The sequence below is a fragment of the Megalops cyprinoides genome, chromosome 1, assembly GCF_013368585.1.
Source record: "Megalops cyprinoides isolate fMegCyp1 chromosome 1, fMegCyp1.pri, whole genome shotgun sequence".
Classification (NCBI taxonomy): domain Eukaryota; kingdom Metazoa; phylum Chordata; class Actinopteri; order Elopiformes; family Megalopidae; genus Megalops; species Megalops cyprinoides.
Genome location: NC_050583.1, coordinates 14,807,150 through 14,828,722, shown reverse-complemented (window position 1 = coordinate 14,828,722; position 21,573 = coordinate 14,807,150). Strand labels below are relative to the sequence as shown.

The window sequence follows — 21,573 nt, the reverse complement described above, 5'->3', positions numbered from 1 at the left end:
AAAACAGAACATCTTCACCATGGCAATGCAGACAGCACAGACCCTCCTGTAAGTCCGCATCACAACCAACTGGAAGACTGAAGCATGAAAGATTGAAAAAATACACAAGGTGAATATCTGGTCTCACCTAACAGAATATCTGTGATCTCACTGTCTGTCCTGTGACTTGGTCCTGTCCAGGCAGTCAGTGTGTACGCTCTTACGCTATCAGTCAGGAGAGGGGGAGGGAGGTGGAAAAAGAGAGCAGGGAAGGGTCAAGCAGATCAGACAGTGAGCGAGACAAAGTTCTCTCCTGGCCTCTCGCTGGTAAAGGTTTAAAGAACAGTCTTCTTTCATCCTGTCCTTCTGTCTCAACCCTCGCAACCTTTACTCATTTTCTCCTTCCTCCCTCTGCCCTTTAATTCCCCCTCTCGCCGTCTCTCACTCTCTCCATCAGTCTTATGTACTTTTCTGTCTCCACGCTGCTGCCAAGACACGATCATGCTCTCTCTCTCCCTCTCTCTCTCCCTCTCTCTGCAATGTTAATTCCTGTTGGGAACAGTAGGATAGCAGTTATTCAGTCATGCCAAAATCACTTAAGGTAGCGCAATCAATTTCTGTCTTTCTCCTCCTCCTCTGATATTGCCCTCTCCTCTACTCTGCCACGCTGTTTCATGGTTTTGTCACTTCCTCTTCACCTCCATGTTTCTCCATTCTATTTCTCTCTTTGCGTTGCCTGTTTTCCCTTCTCTTACTCAGATTAAGGAAAACGCATCTCTCCTCCCGTTTCTCTGAAACTAAAAATGCATCCTCTAACCTCTCTCTTAACTGCTGTATTCCTTCGTTCGTATTTGTCTCTCCTTCCACAGCCCTCTCGCAGTGATATCTCTACACTTCTTGACAGGCATCAGCTGCGCTGTCAGGTCGGGAGAGTGAGAAATAGAAGGAGAGGGGGAGAGATAGAGAGCGAAATTTCTAATTCAAAGAGACAGGCTGCGTTTCCGTGGCAACGTGGTTTCCATCGAAACAGTCCTGCTAAAGATGTCATTAGTGTGGGAAAAAAATATATATATATATATATATATATATATATATATATATATATATATATATATATATATATATATATATATATATATATATATATATATATAGATATATTTATATATATATGTATATTCTCTCTGCATGCACACGCACGCAGACGTTCTAACGAATACGATGCGCAATACACCTGAGGTCAATTACAATCACGTAATTACAGGGCATTCATATCGGTTTCATTTATCACATTTGTGCGAGCAGAACCCACTGAGTGAGCGATAATTTTGATGAATGGCTATGGAAATACACATCTTGGCGTTGCTTTGTTTATTGCATTTTTTAATAGAGCTCAAATCATCTCCACATCGCTATTGGTGAACATCACGGCACAGCAATTTTTTTTTTTTCTGGGGACCCAAAATGCCCCCAAGATCCTTGATTATGACTGACCATGAGGACACTGATTGCCAGCCAGTCTGGAGTGCACTTGTAATTGGGTCTGCATGCTGAAGCTGTGCAGGGGTGTGGAATCGCTCGTGTGGAGGGACCGGGCATTGTGTAATGTTTGTGATGGAAGGATGATTCAAAGGAATGAGGGGAGGGCTGGTCAAAACAACAGATGAGATAAAGTTATGTCATCGTTTTGTGTGTGTGTGTGTGTGTGCGTACGCGTACGTGTGTGTTTCATTTTTCTAGAGAACGCTGTGTCCTGCATTCTTAGGTCCATTTACATTCTGTTTATGACTTTGTCTACACCAGAATAAGCCATGGCAGCAATGACACATGATGAATCTGGGTTAGGGTTACTATGTGCACTGCATGCACATCCCACACCAAACTACAAGGTAGGCTAAACCAAGAGGGTCATAAAATCACATATTTTACATGTTTTTCAACATATATGCATTTAAATATATTACTTATACGTAAAGGTTATATAAACAAAATCAAGTCCTTAAATTTTGTGCGTGGATGCATAAAAGCCACTTATTCTTTGCTCTTTCAGTTAAGTTCTTCTTGATAAACAGCTTAACTTCCACACCATGCTGATTCTGACCGCAACATAATTGACATATCTTAGGGTTATATGCTGTAGTCTTCAGAAAATGAGAATGTAAGCCTTCAAATGATATTAGAAGCCAAGTTTGCCTCTATGGAGAATCAACACATACATAACATAGACAGAACTGTCAGTTATAGTAAAATATCTCATCTGCCAGTTACCCATACCTGACACATATGGTTAACTACCTCTCTCTCTCTCTCTCTCTCACAGACTCACACACAAACACACATAATCTTACATTACCTACCATATACTGCTCCAATATGTCCCATAAGGTGTTTCTGTTTGTGTGTTTCTTTGTGTCTGTCTCTGTGTGCATGTTTGTATGTAATTGTATGTTGAAAGAAAGACTACTCAGGTGCTACAAATTCGGGTTCTAATTCAGTACAGGCCTAACCTGTATAAGCTTTTATGATATGTGTGTGTGTCTGTGTGTGTGTGTGTGAGTTGAGGGTGGGGGCTTGGGGGTAAGGGGGGGGGGGGGGGGGGGGGGGGTCAGGGTAAAGACAGTTAAATGCTTATTAACAGAGGGAGGGAGGGAATGGTCCTGACTGTACTAACTGAGGGGAGCAGAGGAGGGGCATCATTTACAGTCATGAAAGAATCTTTAGTTTTTGGAAATTTGTTGGAATGGTAGGACAGATATGTTCTTGCTGTGTAGGTGCATAGCTTTTGCTATTCATGGCTGTCTCTGTAATTAAAATGCTACCATAACACAATGGCTATGTCATGCCAATACTGCTCACATTCATCTGAATATATCACTGCATATAAAGCATGTTTAAGTGTGTGTATGTGTGTGTGAGCTAGTGTATGTGTTTGAGGGTGTATGTGTTTGTGTATGTGCAAGTGGGTTGGTGTGTGGGTGGCTGGGTTGATGTGTGAGTGTGTGTGGTGTGGAAATTTGTGAATGAGTTTGGTGTTTGTGTATGTTTCAGTACGTCTGTTCAGCTGAGATGGGTAGTCCAGTCCTCATTAGTGGAGAAGGGAGTGAGGCAGAGGTAGTAGAGTGTTCTGCTTACGGCGGGGAGAGAAATCCCTATGGGCTTTTCTACAGCACGCTTTCGAATGACATCCTGAGGAAAATGTCATATGTGGCGCAGAGCCTAAGAGCCACCGTATAGACAATATTTTTCAATTTCACACCGTTGCTTCCGGGTTACTCGGACAGAAAGAAATAAATCCACAGAAAGAGAAGGACTCGGCTGAAACAGCCTTTATCTGCTGCCACATTAGCCCATCGTTTATTGACTCCGCATCTCCTGCTCTCTTCATTAATCTCACTCTCCCGACAGAGGGCCAGTGATCTCTAACCCACACTCACGCCGGTCACTGCGCACCACGCTCAACCCATAAGAGCGGGAGGGAGAAGAGTGGGAGGGAGAGGGAGGGGAGACATGATGGAGAGGGACAAAAAGGAGGAAGAGAGGAGGAGGGAAGGGATGGCAGCAAAGGATGAAAGAGGAAAAAAGACTGTCGGCGCAAAGAAATGGGTGACAAGGAAAAAGAAGAGAACGGCGGAAAATGGAAGAGAAATGAGGATGGAGGGGGTGATGGAGATGAAAAATGACAAAGGGCAGGGAAGTACAGACTGAAGGGTTGAGTGATAAGCAGGACAGGAAATGAAGACAAGAAGGAGCGCGAGGGAATAATGAAGCTAATGCTCCTGTTAAGTGGCCTTGTGGTTGTGAAGTGTTATCCCTGACACTGGCAGGTTGTTGGGTCAATTCCCAAATGAGTCATAGCAAAGATGGTACGGATAGACTCTTTACTTGGCACCGAACACCACAGCAACAGATTAAGGTAATGGCCCTGTGACAACCGACACCCTGTTCAGGGGGCCGTCTAGTACCTGCGGGTGTGACTGTTTCACAGCATGGAAATCAGGATGATATCTGACCCTATGTGCTTTCGAGGCTAACAATGTTGTAGACGGAGGGTGGAGGGAGCAGAGAGGGGAGCAGGAGTCAAAGCCGTTTTAGGAAGACAGTAACAGAGAAGAGCAGGAGCAGATTTAGAATGAGGGTGAAGAGGAGTATGGACCGTAACAGGTAAAATGAAGGCAGTGTTTTTTTAATATGCAGTTGAAATGGGCAGAGAGACTGACTGGGGGGAAAATAGGACACATAGATTTAGGCCTCTCTCTCTCTCTCTCTCTCTCTCTCTCTCTCTCTATCTCTCTTTTCTCTCTCTCTCAAAAAGGGGACACACGGGCTGAACTGTGCCTTCTTCTAAATCAGGACAAAGAGAAAGGTGAGGAGAGATGGGAATGACAGAGGTGGAGGTAAAGTCAGAGAAGGAAAGAGTGAAGGGTAACAGACTGTCAGCAGGACACGAAATCTACACAGAGAGAAAGGGAGAGATTGAGCATTTAATGACTTCATCCTTATTGTCATTCAGAGATGCAGAGCAACATCATATTAGAGTGCCTAGCAGTTCTGATAGGGATTACAACATGAGGCATTGTATGTAAAATAACCGAGCACGTCTGTGGCCTGAGCAATCCAGCTCCCGACCGGCAACCAGGCTCTCTAAGAACTGTCACACATGGTGGCACATTGCCCCCGAGAGAGAGGGGAATTTCATTCTGAAAACCATGTGTCTGTCTCAAATAAGACCAAAGCGTATCTGGCCCTCGCAAATTGCAAACCTGTGGCTAAATCATTCGGTACAATCCCTGCGTTTATCTAAACAACAATTAATCCCAGGCACAATTCCCCCATTATCATTCACCCTCCACACATTTAGCCCTGACAATTCCCTCCTTCTATAATTTATGATGCTGAAATTGGTCTGAGCGACAAATTAGTCACCTTGGTCTCTAGACAATCAGTCAACAGGAGCAGTGAGTAGAATTATTAAAGGGCTATAATATATTGCACTACACACAATCATATTCATTGTGTATCACCCCGCACTCCACTCCGCTGCAGTGCATCTGTCATTAGTGCAGCTGTGTCACATTCAGCTGACGTTTTCAAAAGGATGGGATATTTGTTCAAAGCCTGTCACCTCTCAAACGATTCAGACAAAACAACTGACACTTGCTGTAATTTTTTGTTTGTTGTGTGGTGTACTGTAGCAGAGGTGAGAGGTAAGACAGTATACCATGACAGCACAGCTCTCTCTCTCTCTCTCTCTCTCTCTCTTTCACACACACACACACACACACACACACACACAAATACAAAAACACACACACACAATTGCACACTCACACAACTGAGTAATCAAAATTTATTTTCCATCTATTTCTTTACATTGTTTCTTGGCACACACTGTGCCTAACCTTGCGTTCTCATCTTAATGCAGTCTACGTTCTCTCTCTCTCCTCATCCTCTCCCATCTCTTCCTGCATCCCTTCATCTCACTCCTCAGAGTCATGCTCTTCACACACTCTTTCAATTGACATCCGTTCCTCTCCTCCCAATTAGCGCAGACAAGCTCTCTCCCACCATTCTACCTCCATCTCTCCATCTTTCCTTTCATCTCTTTTACTGGTTCAAAGCCATATGACAGATGGCAGCCAGCCTCCATCTCCGTCTCTTCATCCAGCCCTCTCTTCTAGGCCATTCTGCATTGATGCAAACCCCCTTTTTTCTACCTTAGTCCTTCCCGTTCCCTCTCTTCCATGCTGTCAACCACGTTCTTCTATCACCCTTGCTTTTTTCACAGAAGTATACCATATACTTCCTACTCCCTTAGTCTCACTTTAAATGGTTAATTATATAGATAGATAGATAGATAGATAGATAGATAGATAGATAGATATGTGCAAGAGGTTGCCATGCCAACTGCCTCAGCAGCATTAAGCCTTGTGTGAGAGAAAGAGAGTGAGAGGGTGAGAGAGGTAATCATCGAGAGAAAGATAGGGAAAAACACTCTTTCTTTCCAGCCCTCTTTTCATCTCTTCCTCTCTCATACTTTCCATTTCACACTTAACCCATTTACCTTGAGGCATGCTGTTGTTCTCCCTTTTAATCCACTTCCCTTTTTTATCGCGGTTTTTCTGCCCTCTCTTTCAGCGGGTTTTTCTACCCTACTCTCCCTTTCTCTTTCCCTTTTTCCATCTATTTCACGTTTAATGAATCTCTCTCCATTAGCCTTCATTTCCCTTTTCTAATACGTCATTCTTGATTTTTAAAGTAAAAACATGTTAAAATGTGCACTGAGGAAACTCCTCTTCCTATTTCACACCAATACTATTTCCTTCATAAGCCAATCTCCTGTTACCTTATTCTTTGGCTCTGTATGTCTTTTCCTATAACTGCTATAATTAAGCAGTCATTTTGCTTCTTTTCCCACTGCTTTCACTTCAGGTCTATTCACGTCTTTTTCATTGAAAATATGGAAAACCATGTTTTATCATCTAAGGAAATCAGAAACAAAGTACATTTGTGTGACAAGTATTCCAGCATAAGTTTTCTTTGGCTAAATCATTTGGCTTTCAATGTACATTTCAAACAAACAGCAAATGATCTCTCTTTTTGCATGTGTAAAGTATGCATTATGCATTTCACTTCACAATCATTTAGAGTTTTTACTAAGCATGAAATTAGCTGAACCATCTTGCTGAAAAAGTGTACTCATTCCTCAACATGTAGGCGCTTAATGTCACGCGAGTTCAGTGACATATATCTTCATATTCATAAATATATCATAAACATATGGCTCTTTTCTGTGAGGGCTTGATGGTAAATGGGCTCAGCATATTTGACATGATAGCAGCAGTGTGGAGTTAATTCAATTATATCATTCCAAACCGTTAACTTCTGAAGGCAAATTGGAAGAAATGTGCTATGCTAATGACAGACTTGGTCAGACACACTGTGTGATGGGGCTCTCATTCCTGCCTGCAAGATGTGCAGGGAGTAATTAAACCTCATGTTAAGCTGAGAGAAGACATTTGTGGCTGAAAAGTCACAAACCAGTATGTCTGATCCTGAGAAATGTAGCGTTTGGGAAAATCAGGGCTTGCTTCTTCTAATGGGAAGTCCAGCCATTTTAAACCGGGTTTAGAATACCGGGTTTTGGACATAAAAGGAGTGATTAATACCTGTGTTGAGGTGATTTACATTGCCTTACCTTGTCTCATCTGTTTCACAATGTTGGAATATGCTCTGGTTATTCATGTTAGCGTACTGCTGCCATTGTAACTGGGCGCCATCTCTTTTGAATTGATGTGAAATATCTAGAAGTTTCAGCATGATTGTGATGGTGACTCTTCACACAGATTTGACTGGGTAAAACAGATGACACCCACCAAATGATATATATTCATATACCCCTTATATACCCCTGTCACTGTAATACCCAAAGACGAATGTCTCAATGATAGGTGCCTTCATGTGACATATCAATGGCTTTTTATACTCTATTCTTTTATTTCAGAGCTGGTTTAAAGTAGCTGGGCTTCTCATTTAGCACTGTGTAAGGTGTAGATTACATGTTTTCTCCACTTGTGTCTTGTCACTAGTTCATAACCATTCGGTCTGTCTGGCTTCCTTTTTTATTTTCAGTGTATCCCATTCCCTTTGTTGAACTATTCCTTGCAGTCCTTAACTGACAGTGTTTTCAGTTGTGTCTAATGCTCTCCAGCTCTCACTCTATAGCCCTCTTTCAATCCAGCCTCTCTTTCACACTTTATCTTTCTCACACTTCAAACCTAAACGTCCTCACCCGCTTCCTCTCTCATGACTTCCCTCAGCAGCAGACAAGGTGGAAGGATGTTATCGAAACTATCCATGTTCTCCTCATAAAGACCGACTTAAATCTTGCAAAAGAGGCAGAAGAGCATCCGTAACACACCGTGGAGGTAACGTACAAAGCCACACTTAAAACAATTCCATACATGAGACTGAAAGACCTCCATTAAAGCAAGACCAACCCCCTCAGCCCTGAAGCACTAGCACTGTACAGACTCCTGCTCTACCTTGGCAGCCATGATCATGGAGGACCCTCCGCGGATGCCCAGGATGGGGATGTGCGTCTGCGCAGAGATGAAGTCCAGGATCTGGGCGATGGCCTCCTGGTCAGTGTCGTCCCCGAACACCACGCCCTGCAGCCAGTGCTTGGTCATCAGGTCGCAGATGCGGGTGATGATGCTCTTGGGGTCGGTGTCGTTCATGGTGACCAGCTCCACGTTGGGCGGGAGCGGCATGTACAGGAAGTCCTCCTTCTCCCGGCCCTCTGCCAAAGCCACCTCGCTAGAGTTGCCCACCAGAATCACGGCGATGCTCAGGCCCTGGGCGAGCTTGGGGGGCGGGGGCGGGGGCGCGGCCGCCGGTGGGTAGTGCGGCGGTATGATCACCGCCCTGCCCCTTTCTCCGCCTCCTGCCCCGCCTCCTCCGCCACCAGCCCCACCCCTCCGGGACTCGCACACCGGAAGCAGCAAGAGGGAGAGGCAAAGGAGGGAAAGAGAGAGGGAGAAGGAGAGGGAGAGGGAGAAGGGGGGAGTTTTGTGCTGGGAGGAGCAGCTTTCTGGAGGGGAGAAGGGGGGAGAAATCCGCCGGTCCTGAGAGGGAGATGGGGGGAGGCGGTGGCAGACAGGCATGGTGGTGATGTGTAAGTGCAGTCCCTGAAAGGAAGAGCAAAAAAAAAAGAGGCCAAAAAGAGATTCATTAATATGGCATCTACATGCCAGCTGTACTGGCTGAACTGCACATTAGTGCTTTCATAGGTGTGCATTGGAGTCAATTTGAGAAAGCAGTGCAATACAGAGGAGGAGAGGGAAAGTGAGAGAAAGGTTAACGCAGCACATATCCTAACAGAGAAAGGGTATTCATTACATACATGAACTACGGTTAAACACACACATGCAATAAGAATGCATATGCATACAGACCAATATTTGATTAAGCTTGTGTTGTAGCCACATAATGCCTTTTCAATATTTATGATATAAACCCTCCCCATGGAGGGGAGGCTACCTATACGACGGAGCATGAGACAGATAAAGAGAGAGAAGAAGAGAGAAAAAGTGAGAATGCAAGAAAGAGTGAGGGGGAGTAGTGTGATATAAAGAGAGAGAACAGAGAATGCATTTTGACTGACTGACTGATACACTGAAAGAATGATTCAGGCACTGAAAAACTCACAGAAGTGATTGACATGCCAACTGACTGTCTGATCAACTGTCAGACTGATAGCCCCTTTCTATGACTTCTCCTTCTTACGCACACCCCCCCTCCTAAACACACACACACACACACAGACACCTCCCTCTCCCTCTCTTTCTCCTGCCTCTCAACCCCCTCTAAATGACTGCAGATCTCTTGCTATTATTTATAGCTCTTTTCATTAACAGTGATGCAGAGAGAGAAGGAGAAGGGGGGGGGGAGATGGAGAGGGAGGGAGAGAAACAGAGAGAGAGAGAGAGAGAGAGAAGCAGCTCCCGTAGTTAGTCATAGCCCAAAAGATCAGATGTGAGGTGTGTGTGTGTGTGTGTTTGTGTGTGCATGTCTGTGTCTGTCTGTGTGTATGCATGTATGTGAAACAAGACCGAAAAACCTTTCTCTTTGTAAAATATTCAAACATTTCAAGCAACAAGAAAGGGATTGATAGCAGAGCGAAGCAAATAGTATATAAAGGGGGCAGAGAAAGAGAGTGAAAGAGAAAACAGCAAGAACAGAAGAAAAATGTAAAATAACGCAATAAACACACACCAAGTGATAAAGGGAGAGTGGCAAGATGAAAGGGAGGTATGTAGAGTATGACAAAAAGGCCTCTTTGAGGGAACTAATTACTGGAACCTTGTCAGCACTAATTACAGGTCCACATGTTAATTGTCAATTGCTCACTTTTCTAAAGGAAAGCTCGAGAGAGAGGGAGGGGGGCGGTGAGGGAGGGAGTAGGAGAGATAGAACAATGGAGGGAGGAAGGGAGAGGGGAGAGTGAGCGAGAACATATACAAATATATGCAGAAGGCCAAAAGAAGGCAGGAATGGAGGTGGGGGGAGAGAGAGAAAGGACAACATGGGGGGGAGGGAGAGACATGAAAGATGGGAAAAGGCAGAAATGAACAGAAAGAGATGGGAGTAGAGGGAGAAACAAAAAGAGGGACAAGCAACAGAAGGACACAGAAAGCAAAAAGAACAGCAACAGATATATGGAGAAATGGAAAAGGTGATGGGAAAGGGAAAGGCTTAGGCAGAGAGAGAGAGAGAGAGAGAGAGAGAGATGCTCCATTTGAATCTGTACTTCACTTTAACAGCGCTCAGTTTCCATGGCAACAATTGAAATAAGCCTCCACATAAAGTGTTGATGGACACGGAGATACACACAGATATGTTTTAGACACTGAAACATGGTGACACATTATGGATGCTGATACACACTGACACAATATAAACACGGATACACACTGACACATTTTGCACACTGATACACACTGGCACAGTACACACTGATACACACTGACACAATGTACATACTGATACACACTGACACATCACAAACACTGATATTGTACACATAGCACTGTACAAGAATAATCCACTAGATAAACTTTACACCTCAATACATTTTACACAGGAGTAAACATATTTGATATATTTCACACTTTGTTGCACACACCAATACTGCTTTCACACTGATAGATAGTGAACAGACACCTGCACTGCACTGAAGTGGACTGAAGACGTAACATTTTAGTGATTAGATGAGGATTCAGACAACCTGGAAAAACTTGACTTTCTCGGCTAAATACAAACACACATGTAATACACGCATGCACACACACGCGTGCGCACACACGCACGCACGCACGCACGCACGCACGCACGCACGCACGCACGCACGCACGCACGCACGCACGCACACACACACACACACACAAACCATTCAGTGAAACTGCAAGGAGGCTGAAATCTGTATTGATGCACAGCACACACCTGTGTAATCTGTTCGCAATCTCTTTTAATTCTGTCCTAATTGCCACCCTTATTACTGTTGAAATGACATCCTTAATGATGCTAATGACATGTGCTTAACAGTCCATCTTCATGAGAAGGTGCTTATTGAATCAGATAGTCTGGTAGTGTCAGCACAAGTAGAATATAGCTAAAGAATTTATCTGGAAACAAATCTGAAAAAATAAATCGCAATACAGATGTCAATGAAAGTCATTTTAACAAAACAAAGAGCTAGTTTGAGGGTTAATTAGTTCTTATAAACTAAAACATAACCATAGGCTAACCAAAAGGAATGAACAAGACTAACAGTATAGCACATTCAGACAAAGTTCTATTGTTCTGTGCTAGCATTCCATTTAATTTATTTTTAGTGAGTGAGTCACGGCTCTGATTGAGCGCCAATGAGTGTGTGAGAGCTTTCGTCTTTGTGGAGCACACGCCATGTGTCTGAACCTGGTTCTCAATACCTCCCCAGGATTACAGAAAACCCAACACAGTATACCACAGATGAGTATAACAAACAACTCACCCGTCTGTACACACATTCACCAGAGTTAGCTATAACCATGGGGGCAGCAAAGGGCTTAGCAATAAACCACCCTCTGTCAGAGAGACACAGACTGATGTGCAAAGAGACTCCTTGTAAACCACCTAAGACCCATCCAGCTGATCTAAAACGAACTGACTTTAATTACTGTATATAATTCATAATGAGCTGCACATACTTCATCAAATCAGCGTGGAAGTGAAATAAAGGGGCACTCCACTGTGTAGTCAGAATTTGGCACGCCTTTCAAGACAGTTGGTCGATCGTCTTAAAATTGAAGCACACCCTAAAAAAACTGCATGGCTCTCTGTGTGCTTGGCAGGTTGGGAGTTTGATTACATCAGAACGGAGGCTTTGTGGGGCTCCGATGACTCAAAATCCTACTTGGCTCTGCAGACCTGCTGTTTTAGACAGAAGCACACTCAGTTCCCATGGTATATTTCTTTTTTCAAAATGCCGGTATCAGTCAATGCAAAGACCAGCGCTGCAGATCGCCCTTGTAACTGCAGTTCAAATGGCATTGCATAGCAGCTTTAAACTGACTATAAAGAGGGATCAGTTGTCAGTAGTTAAATTGATTGCGGCTGATTACTTCGCCTCAGAAGCTCTGCTTTGAAGAGGGTGGAAACCTGCCAGTCAGTCTGCATCCTGTCTATGATTCATATGGCACATTTCTGATAATGTTTTATATGTTCAGATGGCCAAGGACATTGTATGAAATCTTGAAAAAATGTCTATTGGAAATCACATCATTAATCATTTGGGCTGGTCTCCAGATAATTGTTGTAGGTCGTGGAAAAATAGTGGTCAGTAACCATTTTTTATACAATGTAAGAAGCATTGCTTAGTCCCAATGTTTATGACAATACAAAGAGAGAAAAGGAAATATAAACCAGCATTTTAAATGCTCCCTCTAACTGAGTAATACATTAAATACTCCTCCTTCCATTTTGTTTTTTTCTTTAATCTCTCCTTATTCATTTTCAGAATGCTAAACTCTGGCAATCTTCAGCCACAGACACATACATTAGCTGTTCTATTCAATCAGACACACAATGAATTTCAATCAGGTTGTGCTTTTAAAGGGCCATTTTAAGAGAGAAAAATGAGGTGTGTGTGTATAAATACACATATTGGGTGTATATATATATATATATATATATATATAATGGCACTGCCATGTGTTTTGTTTTCCTGCAGAGATGGAATTTGCTTTGATCTCCGAGTAGTGTTAAGTTCATCACAATCTCTCACTTAAATCACAGATACACCAGAATTCCTTGTTACTGTATTCTGTTTAATGAATGCATAGGGTAATGACAGGGGAGGAGAGCAGGAGGGCAGGGGAGACAGGAGATGGGACAAAGAAGTCAGATTGATATGGAGAAGCGGAAGGGAAGGAGGAGGTGTATTTAGGAAATATGGAGAGAAGGAGGATATCTGGGAGGGAGAGAGGGCAATGGGAAGACCAGGAAGATGTAGAGATTACGAAACCATTATGAGGAACAGAAGTACAAACTGACCAAACAGCGGTATTACATGTTCCCTCTCCACGTCCCTTGCCTCTGATCCCTTCCTTACTCTGCTTCTTTCTTGTTCTCTCTCTCTCTCTCACTCTGTGTGTGTGTGTGTGTGTGTGTGTGTATGTGTGTGTGTGTGTGTGTGGGCGATGCTGTCTTGTTGTTTGCTTATGTCTTTCACCTCTCTCCCTCCCCCTCTCTTCCTTTCCCTCTCTCTGTCACTCTCCCTGATGTATTCTTCATGGTTTGAGACACACATGCACACATGTACACTCACAAAGGTATCTGCAGTTCAGTCATGACTGCACAAGAAACTGTTTAGCCTCTCTGATAGTTTATCTGTGCTGTGCATGCTGTTTGTCCCAGTCACATGTTTCTTGTGTCTTTACTCTTTAAGGACACACACACACACACACACACACACACATACACTACAGTGAGATGTCTAGGTCAATCAGTGAGAATGAATCTTAATTATCTCATCTTTCTAGGTGGCAACTTTTTGGGCAGTGACTTGATTCCCCGCACCCCCCAGCAGGGGGGCCTGCTTCCCCATAAAACCTCAATTCAGCACTATCATCCTTAATGCCCCCTTTCCCTCTCCTCCCTTCTCTCTGGTCATGGTTAATTAATTAGCAAGCTGTTGTCAGTTACTGCCAACTGTAACATAGACAAGCACTCTGATTTACTGATAAACACACAGGTTCATCGCTGCTGAGAGAAATTTTGATTGTAATAAGGGTAATATTGTTGTCACTGCTGCTATTGCCACTACTACAACTATTAATTACGATTATTAGGAGTGATGTTATTACACTGCTATTACTACTGTTGTTGTCATCATCTTCCTCATCATCATCGCCATCCTCCTCATCTTTGAGATTACCATATGCAGGGTGACATACAATACTGTAACCATTGCATCCACCAGCACATCATTAGAAAATCTAAAATTATTGACGACAGTGGAACGCAATGTGTCAGAATTGAATCGCAATTGAAAGAAAGCTGTTGTAATTGACCCGTGTTAAAATGCGCCATAGAACACCACTACCAGTTAGCAGAGGAAACATCATATGGGGTATCAAAGAAAATTCAAGAGGCACGTAAACCGATGGTAATAAATGAAACATGAACGATGGAAAAACTCAGGAGTTAGAGAGAGATTAGAGAGCAAATTAGAGAGGTAAGGCAACACATTGTTTTAAGAGTTCAAAGAGTTTTGAGGAAACATCAAAGATTGAAAGAGATTGCATAATACTGACGTTGGGGGGCAGTTCACCCCACCTCCAAGCAGAAGGAGAAGAGAAAGGATGAGAGTTAGAAATGGAAGGAAGAAGAGATGAGAGACCAGCAGATGATTATCTCCGCAGACAATACGGAGAGTAAGGAGAAATGCTGGATGTACATATTGCTTGTAGAGGGCATAGAACAAAGACAGGAGAGCCAGTCAGAAGAGAACTGCAAGAACAAAGAGAAGAATTGACAAAAGCCTGCACAAAGAGGTGTGTCGAATGCATTGTTGGAAAGGGACGAATTCTATTTTTTAAACGGGATTCTGAACACATAAGTTAAAAGAAGAGATCCATGAGATTTTAACCACTTACAGTTCAGTAGCAAATGATGTGTTGTCCCACACCTCATATGCCTGTTTTGCTTTTGAAAGTCAAGCTCACCACTTGGTCAATCATACCATTAAAGGTCGCGAGGTTGCTGAGGCCTGACCAGTCAATTTATAGGGGCAGTTGGAAGTGAACAGGAAATGACAGCGCCTGCCTTGAAGACTCCTTAGGCATCCCTGAGCCAATCAGAGATGCAAGGGACACATGGAATACCCATGACATGTATATGCTAGCGGTGGGGGGGTGCCATGTCAACTCTCTTATCGAGACATCAATAGAAACAAAACATACTACAGCACTGTAGTTAGGCATCTGACTCATTAATTTCTTAGTCTGACAAGGACAGCAGTGGGACTGACTGAAACCCCAGTATGGAGTTACGCAACATAATGTAAAAAGTTTGGTTGAACAGAGCTGCCAAGTCCGACGTTTGAGAAGTAATTGAAAAACATCTAGGAATTACTTCTAATTGCATGTTTTTTTCTGCTATTCATCAATGAAGGTTAGCAAACCATGAGGAGATTTAAAAAAAAAAATCAGTCCTACTGCTCTGAAGTGCGCATTTTGTTCTTCTCACGCAGACCCATCGGGACTGTGTGGGTAGATGTAATATGTCTGTCCTGAATGATCCTAAAATGCTAATTTGTCCTGACAATCTGGCAGCCAGTTGAGTTTCCACTAGTTGGGAGTCATCCGTTCGATTTACTGGGTTCTTTTACAGCTGTTTGGGATGCACCCAATAAACTGCCATGCAGCGTGATACATCGGGAATGTCACAGATTTTGTGAAACTCTGAGGGATCATCACGGTAATGCTACTTATGATTGCATGGCTGCTTTCACTGCTGATGTCGCTGTTGGTTTAAGACTGCCTTTGCCTCTTTCTAAGCATAATTAATACACCCTGCAACTGGTATGAACGCCAAAGATCTCTTTGCAACACCCTCATCTGACACATACATCAGGAAGCGGATGTATTTCACATTTTATATTTCGCCAGTGCTGCATTCATAAACACATACAGAACACAGAATTGTCATAGTCAAAAGACACCATTGCCATACATGGAAAGTCTTTCCACATCCACACAAAGCTTCCTCTTCCTTCCTGTCTCGCTGTGTCTCACTCAAAACCCAAAGACACAAGTGTGATTGCACTCTTTCCATCCCTCTCTTACCCTCAACAGGATGCATACATAATTACATGCTCTCATCTCTCTCTCTGTCTTCCTCGCCATCTCTTTTTGATCCCTTTTATGAGAGGTCACTTAAATTATTGCATTCTCATTTTTTACTCTACCTTTGTTTTTCTGTCATGAATGTTCCCTCCTTCACATTTAAACCTATCCTCTTTTTGCAATCTTCAGATACTCCTCTGCTCTTCTCTAATATCAATGCACTGTCTCACGAATGAACCACGTCCACCCATTTTGCAGCTAACTGTACTGTTTTTTTTCCTTTTAACATTATTTTCCACTCTCTCTTTTAAATCTCTAATTCTGACCCCATCCCACTTCATGTCTGTCATATCCAAATTCAAAGGTGCTTCGTTGGCATGACAACAGCAGGAGTACTGCCAAAGTGTTTATGCACAGCTTTCAGCTTTGGGAGTCTTTAATGGCCACTTTTAAATTGAGCATAACTGAAATTAGAACATGAAGAACCAAACAGGAGGTTGATTAGCAATAGTACTACAAATATTTGCATTGCGGGGGGCTGAATGAGAACAGGACAAAGAGGAATCAAACCCCAGCCTCCCAAACTACGGGTAGAAACATTGCCACTGTCGCTGCCTTTGGGACAGGAGGTAGGAGTATGTTTGGCAGGGCTCCTCTGAGTCTACCTCTCCTTCCTGATCATAACATTGGTATTAACAGTGGTAGAAGACCCACTGGTGCTTGTGACAGATTAAGACGTGTCAGTTGTGATGTTCTGTGGACTGGACAGCTCTGTCTGCCGATTGTGCAGTAGCACCCAGATGTGCACAGCTGAGGGGAGAGAAAGACTACCTGGCACTACACACAGCTGAGTTGTGATGTCACAAGGGTAGAGTTTGGTCTACACGTCTGATACAGGCTCACTGAAGTCATTAAGAGGTTTAAATGTTTCATAAATGTGGTACTACTGTCGCTGTCAGTGACAGGGTTCTGTTCCCAGCAGGTCTGTACTGCTGCCTTCCCAACACTCGCAAGAGTATAAATGTTGCATATACAATTTAATACTAATAAATCCATTTGATTGATAACACTCCTGTATTGCAGGTTTCAATAGTAAGGGCATAAAATAAGAAATCCAGGGGCACAAAGTACATCTTAGCGGAAATGTATATTAAAAGTTATTAATCAGATGTACTGATAGTAAAATTAGAAATAATAATTGTAGTATTTGTTCCTGTTTAAGCACAAGGAGTAGTAGTAGGCAGCAGCAGTGCTAGTCACAGTAGTAGTTGTTGTTGCATCATTATATTGAATTCCCAGCATAAAAGTACCCCTTTTCTCATTTGGTGCCTGCCTCCTCCACTTATGCACACCTGACTGATAGTGTCTGGAGGAAAAGGGAGAGGGACAGAGACTGTACGTTCAAAGTCAAAAGGATAAGGTAGGGAGAGCAAGAGAGAGCACAAGATGGAAAAAGAGAGAGACAGGCCGAGTTATTCTGATGTAAACACTGGTCAATCCAGAAGTGTCTCTCCCATATTGAGGGATGTGAGGTATAACTCATGGGAGGACAGAGGTTGACGAAAGACATACAGACAGAGAGAGGGTTATAAAAAGCAAACAGCAAGCAGTAAGAGAAGGTAAAGGAGAGGGGGAGAGGAGGATACTGGTTCTCAGGAGGAGGGATGACAGAGAATGAGGAAAAATGGATGAATGAGACATAAAGGAGCGGGAAGGAGAGGTGGAAGAGACTAAATATGTCAAGAAGCAAGATTCTCAAGGAGAGGAAAGAAGGGATGTTTGAAGGTAAAAAGAAGGTAAAGTGATCAGAGATATGAAAGTAAAAATAGCTCATCTGACTGACTGAGAATTAGACTGGGTGACTGCGCTGTACGTGTTCACGTTGCTGGGTTCTCATTTTGAGATATTACCATTTTCTGTATGTCAGATTGATTAGTGGTTACACATCTAAAGTTAAATTTCAACTGAAAATGCAGAGCATTAATCAAACTGAACAGTTGCACTGCTCTTCCTGTTAGGACCCTCCACTGCTCTAATGACACAGCTTGACTGTCCCTGACTCAGGCTCAACTAAACACTTAGTGACAACAGACAAGAAATACAACTAGCACATACACACACACACGCGCGCGCACACACACAAGCACAACACATTTCCAGCTCCACAGGTCTTTTGACTGCTTATTTGCAAAGCTGTGTGGATGACTCCAGCACTCAGTAAAGGCCATGCAGGTTTCTTCAGAGTCAATGCTGACTCTCTGACACAGTCCACTGATTGTGAAAACCTCAGAAGTATATAGCACTCTGATCACACGTGAGAAGAAAAAAGCATCATTCCCTGCCATTCCGTCCCTCATATTCAAATTCAAGCATGAAAGAGAAGTGCGCTCAAGATAGCACGCAGCAAATATACATCAAAGTGTCATTCAGGATGAACAAATTGATGGTGATGATATTTTAAAAAGCACAAATATATAACATCTCAGAGTTTCACCCCTGAGCTACCAGCAGTGGCAGAAGCAATATACACCAAGGAAGATGTGCCAAAAAAGATAGATGTGGAGATAAATTACATAATGCATCACACACACACACACACACACACACACACACACACAGTTTCCAGCATGCAGAGCGGTGACATACAGAAGACTTCACGTCAAGTTGACGCAGACAGTCAGAGTAATTGAAATCACACAGAGAGACGGCCACCGAAGGGTCTTACCTTGTACATTGCCAGCCCAAATCTCATCCCTGCTTCTCAGAACTGGCATGATGGTGTGGCCTGGGACTCTTCTCTCCCTCTCATAGCCTCAGATAGAGGGAGGATGAACTGATGAAGCCACACAAGTAAAAAGGAGGAGGGGATGGCCACGAAGAGAGAGCAGCAGAAGTGTGTGTCGAGAGGGCTGCTCTTTGTTTCTTTTCTTTTTTTGTGTTGCTGTTTTGGAAACAGTATGACGAATGTGCAAACGATGTGCAAGTCTATGGTTTAGCTTGAAATAATTGCTGAATAAATGCTTGGTTATAACAAAATCTAGATTTCCATAAATTTAAGGGGAATGGTGTGACTGTATTTGCAATAAGGATTTAATTCTGAATGACAAAATTTCTGTACAGAGGAAACAAATATTTTTGTTCTAAAAGAACAAATTAAAATCTTTTTTTTTTTTTCCAAAAGTGTGCTTGTGAAAGGATAGTCATTTACATGTCCATCATATAAATAGGTCAACTGTATAATTTATAAATGTTTAAAAAGTTCCTAAAAAGTTAATGTTCCCTATTGCGTATAGTATATGAAGGATAAAGCTACTAATACAAAGCAAGCAAGGTTTTCAAACAACCCACAACTTATCTGCCAAAAAAACTTTCTTTTTCTGACAAAAACAACTTTGTTGTTCAAAGATAAGATAACTACTCACAAATGAAACTGTGCATAAAATGTGTCTATCTGCAAACAATGGTAATTATACCAATAGTAAAATAACAACAATAAAATGAACACCAAATATGTTGAATTCACTACTAATATTGTGCCAGCTTTGCATTTCAAAATGTTGCTAACTGATAGCTTTTATCCTTTTTTGACAGAGAGCAAAAAGTGTGATTGGTTTTCTATATTTCTTATCTGCTCATTTCACTCTCTCCATAGAGTCAAACATTATTATATGGAAATATATTTATGCTTGTATGTCTGTACAACTATTTGTTTTGCATCTCTTTGCAAATGAAACTAACCAAGGTAGAGTGAGATGGAGAGAGAGATGGATGGATGGATGAGGAGGTCTTTTCATTCATCCCTTGTGTAACTCATAATCCTCTCTTCTCTTGATGTGGAAGGGTGGCTTTCTCAGTTTTTCTTTTATCCTTGTCCAGAGCTCCCAGTCGGTGAGTGGCTTTTGGCGAAAAGAGTGAGAGTGAGCGACTGTTGGAAGGACGTAGAGAGAGACACCTTCTCTCTTCTTGTACTTATATCCTCCAAACTTCTTTATTTAGACATTGCTGTGTCTGTCATTTTGCCGGCTCCATTATTTTGTTCTTGGTTAGACTGTAGAGGAAGAGGAAGGGAGGGATAGGTGAGAATTGAAAACATTTAAAGATGATCATCCTGCAGATGGGTTAAAATGACACTGAAGTCCAGAGATCATTGTACCTAACTCCTGTGTAAGTCCAGCCTCAAATGATGCTCTAATGCTGTCCTAATTGAATTCAGTTCAATTTCCACAGTATCTGTCCAGTTATATTGGTGTCTGATTTATAAAGTACACTCTGTCTTTGTAACGCTGAATCTAAAGAATACAAAAATGCTTCACCACTTGGACAGCAGTACAATACAGTTGAGGCTGGCTTACATGAACATACAGGCTGTTAACTGCATATGTCATGTTTCAAAAACTCCACATCATGGTCTTTGTCCTTCCCCTATATTTTGTTTAAGCTAATTGGTTGTATAATTATATGCTTAAAGTCCACACATTGTGCCTGTTTCATTTTTTTTCCACTTCTTCGTATCCCCTCCAAAGATTGCATCCTTCTGTCACCCTCTGTCTTTTCTGTTTCCTTCTCTCTCCCTCTCTCTCTCTCTCTCTCTCTCTCTCTCTCTCTCTCTCTCTCACTCCCTCTCTCTCTCTCTCTCTCTCTCTCTCTCTCACTCCCTCTCTCTCAACAAGCATAGAAAGAGAATCTGTGAGAAGAATTTTAATTCAGTCAGGCAAAGTGATAAATTATGTATTCTACCAAATTTATGATCAAAAACTCCTCTCTCCTTTTCACTCTTTAAAGCTTTAATGAACTAAAACTGGTTTGGTTGTGGTGTGAATCATTCAAATGTAGCAACTTGCATTACTGTATATTACTGCCCTGTAAAATTAATCTTTTAATGTGTATATACATCTACATACAGTATTACCTTAACATTATAATAATTGATGCCTGAAGCATTAAAATGAGTCATACTACTACCGGTTGCTCTTTCATTTGACCAATAACAGCATTAAAAATATTGGTTGAAATAAATCAATTACAAAAATTGTTTTCTGAAAATAACAACAAAAAATCTATTAATAATGAAAGGTTTCTCCAGGGCAACAGATTGTAGTTTCTATATTTTATAGATTGATAAAGACACTACATGCACATCACACACACACACACACACACGCACACACACACACACTTAACATACACATACACACACATGCATAATAAGACAAGGAGTGATTCATATTTACACAAAGGTATTTACACCCAGATGCATATGTAGTGTGCACATACAAATACTGATAAATACAGTGCAGCAAATATGATGTATAAAAATTATGATATATGTGTAAAACCATTTATACACTTTAGATACATATAGCAAATACATTTCATTTACACCTTTGAATCAAGTCCATTCCCTGTGCGAAGATAAATTGAATTATTGAATTAATTACTGAAGATAACAACTAACATTCATCATGGTGAAGTAGAAAAATAATGACACCAAATTATTAAAAGCATAAATGTTACCAATAAATCAATACGGATGACTATATTTCACACCACTCACATATGTAATAGTGTCACAGCACCAGGTTAACAAATGAAGGTTCATTACGAGGTTTGATAAGTAAATAAGCAGATTTATGAGCAGTGTAAAACTGGTTTTGGGTGATTGTCAAGACTGCTGGGGGCTTTAGTTAACATGTTACCCCCTTAGTCC

General features: G+C 42.1%; 1 protein-coding gene across 1 annotated transcript in view; it reads right to left on the bottom strand.

The window, feature by feature from the left end:
- Positions 1 to 18,975, bottom strand: part of grin2bb (glutamate receptor, ionotropic, N-methyl D-aspartate 2B, genome duplicate b) — a 48,306-nt gene extending 29,331 nt beyond the window's left edge. Inside the window, exons 1-2 of the mRNA XM_036524624.1 lie at positions 18,592 to 18,975; positions 8,022 to 8,666 (exon numbers count right to left, since the gene is read on the bottom strand). Coding sequence (XP_036380517.1) covers positions 8,022 to 8,666; positions 18,592 to 18,618 — 672 coding nt within the window. The 5' untranslated portion in view covers positions 18,619 to 18,975. The remainder of the gene's footprint in view (positions 1 to 8,021; positions 8,667 to 18,591) is intronic.
- Between the last annotated feature and the right edge of the window lie 2,598 nt (positions 18,976 to 21,573).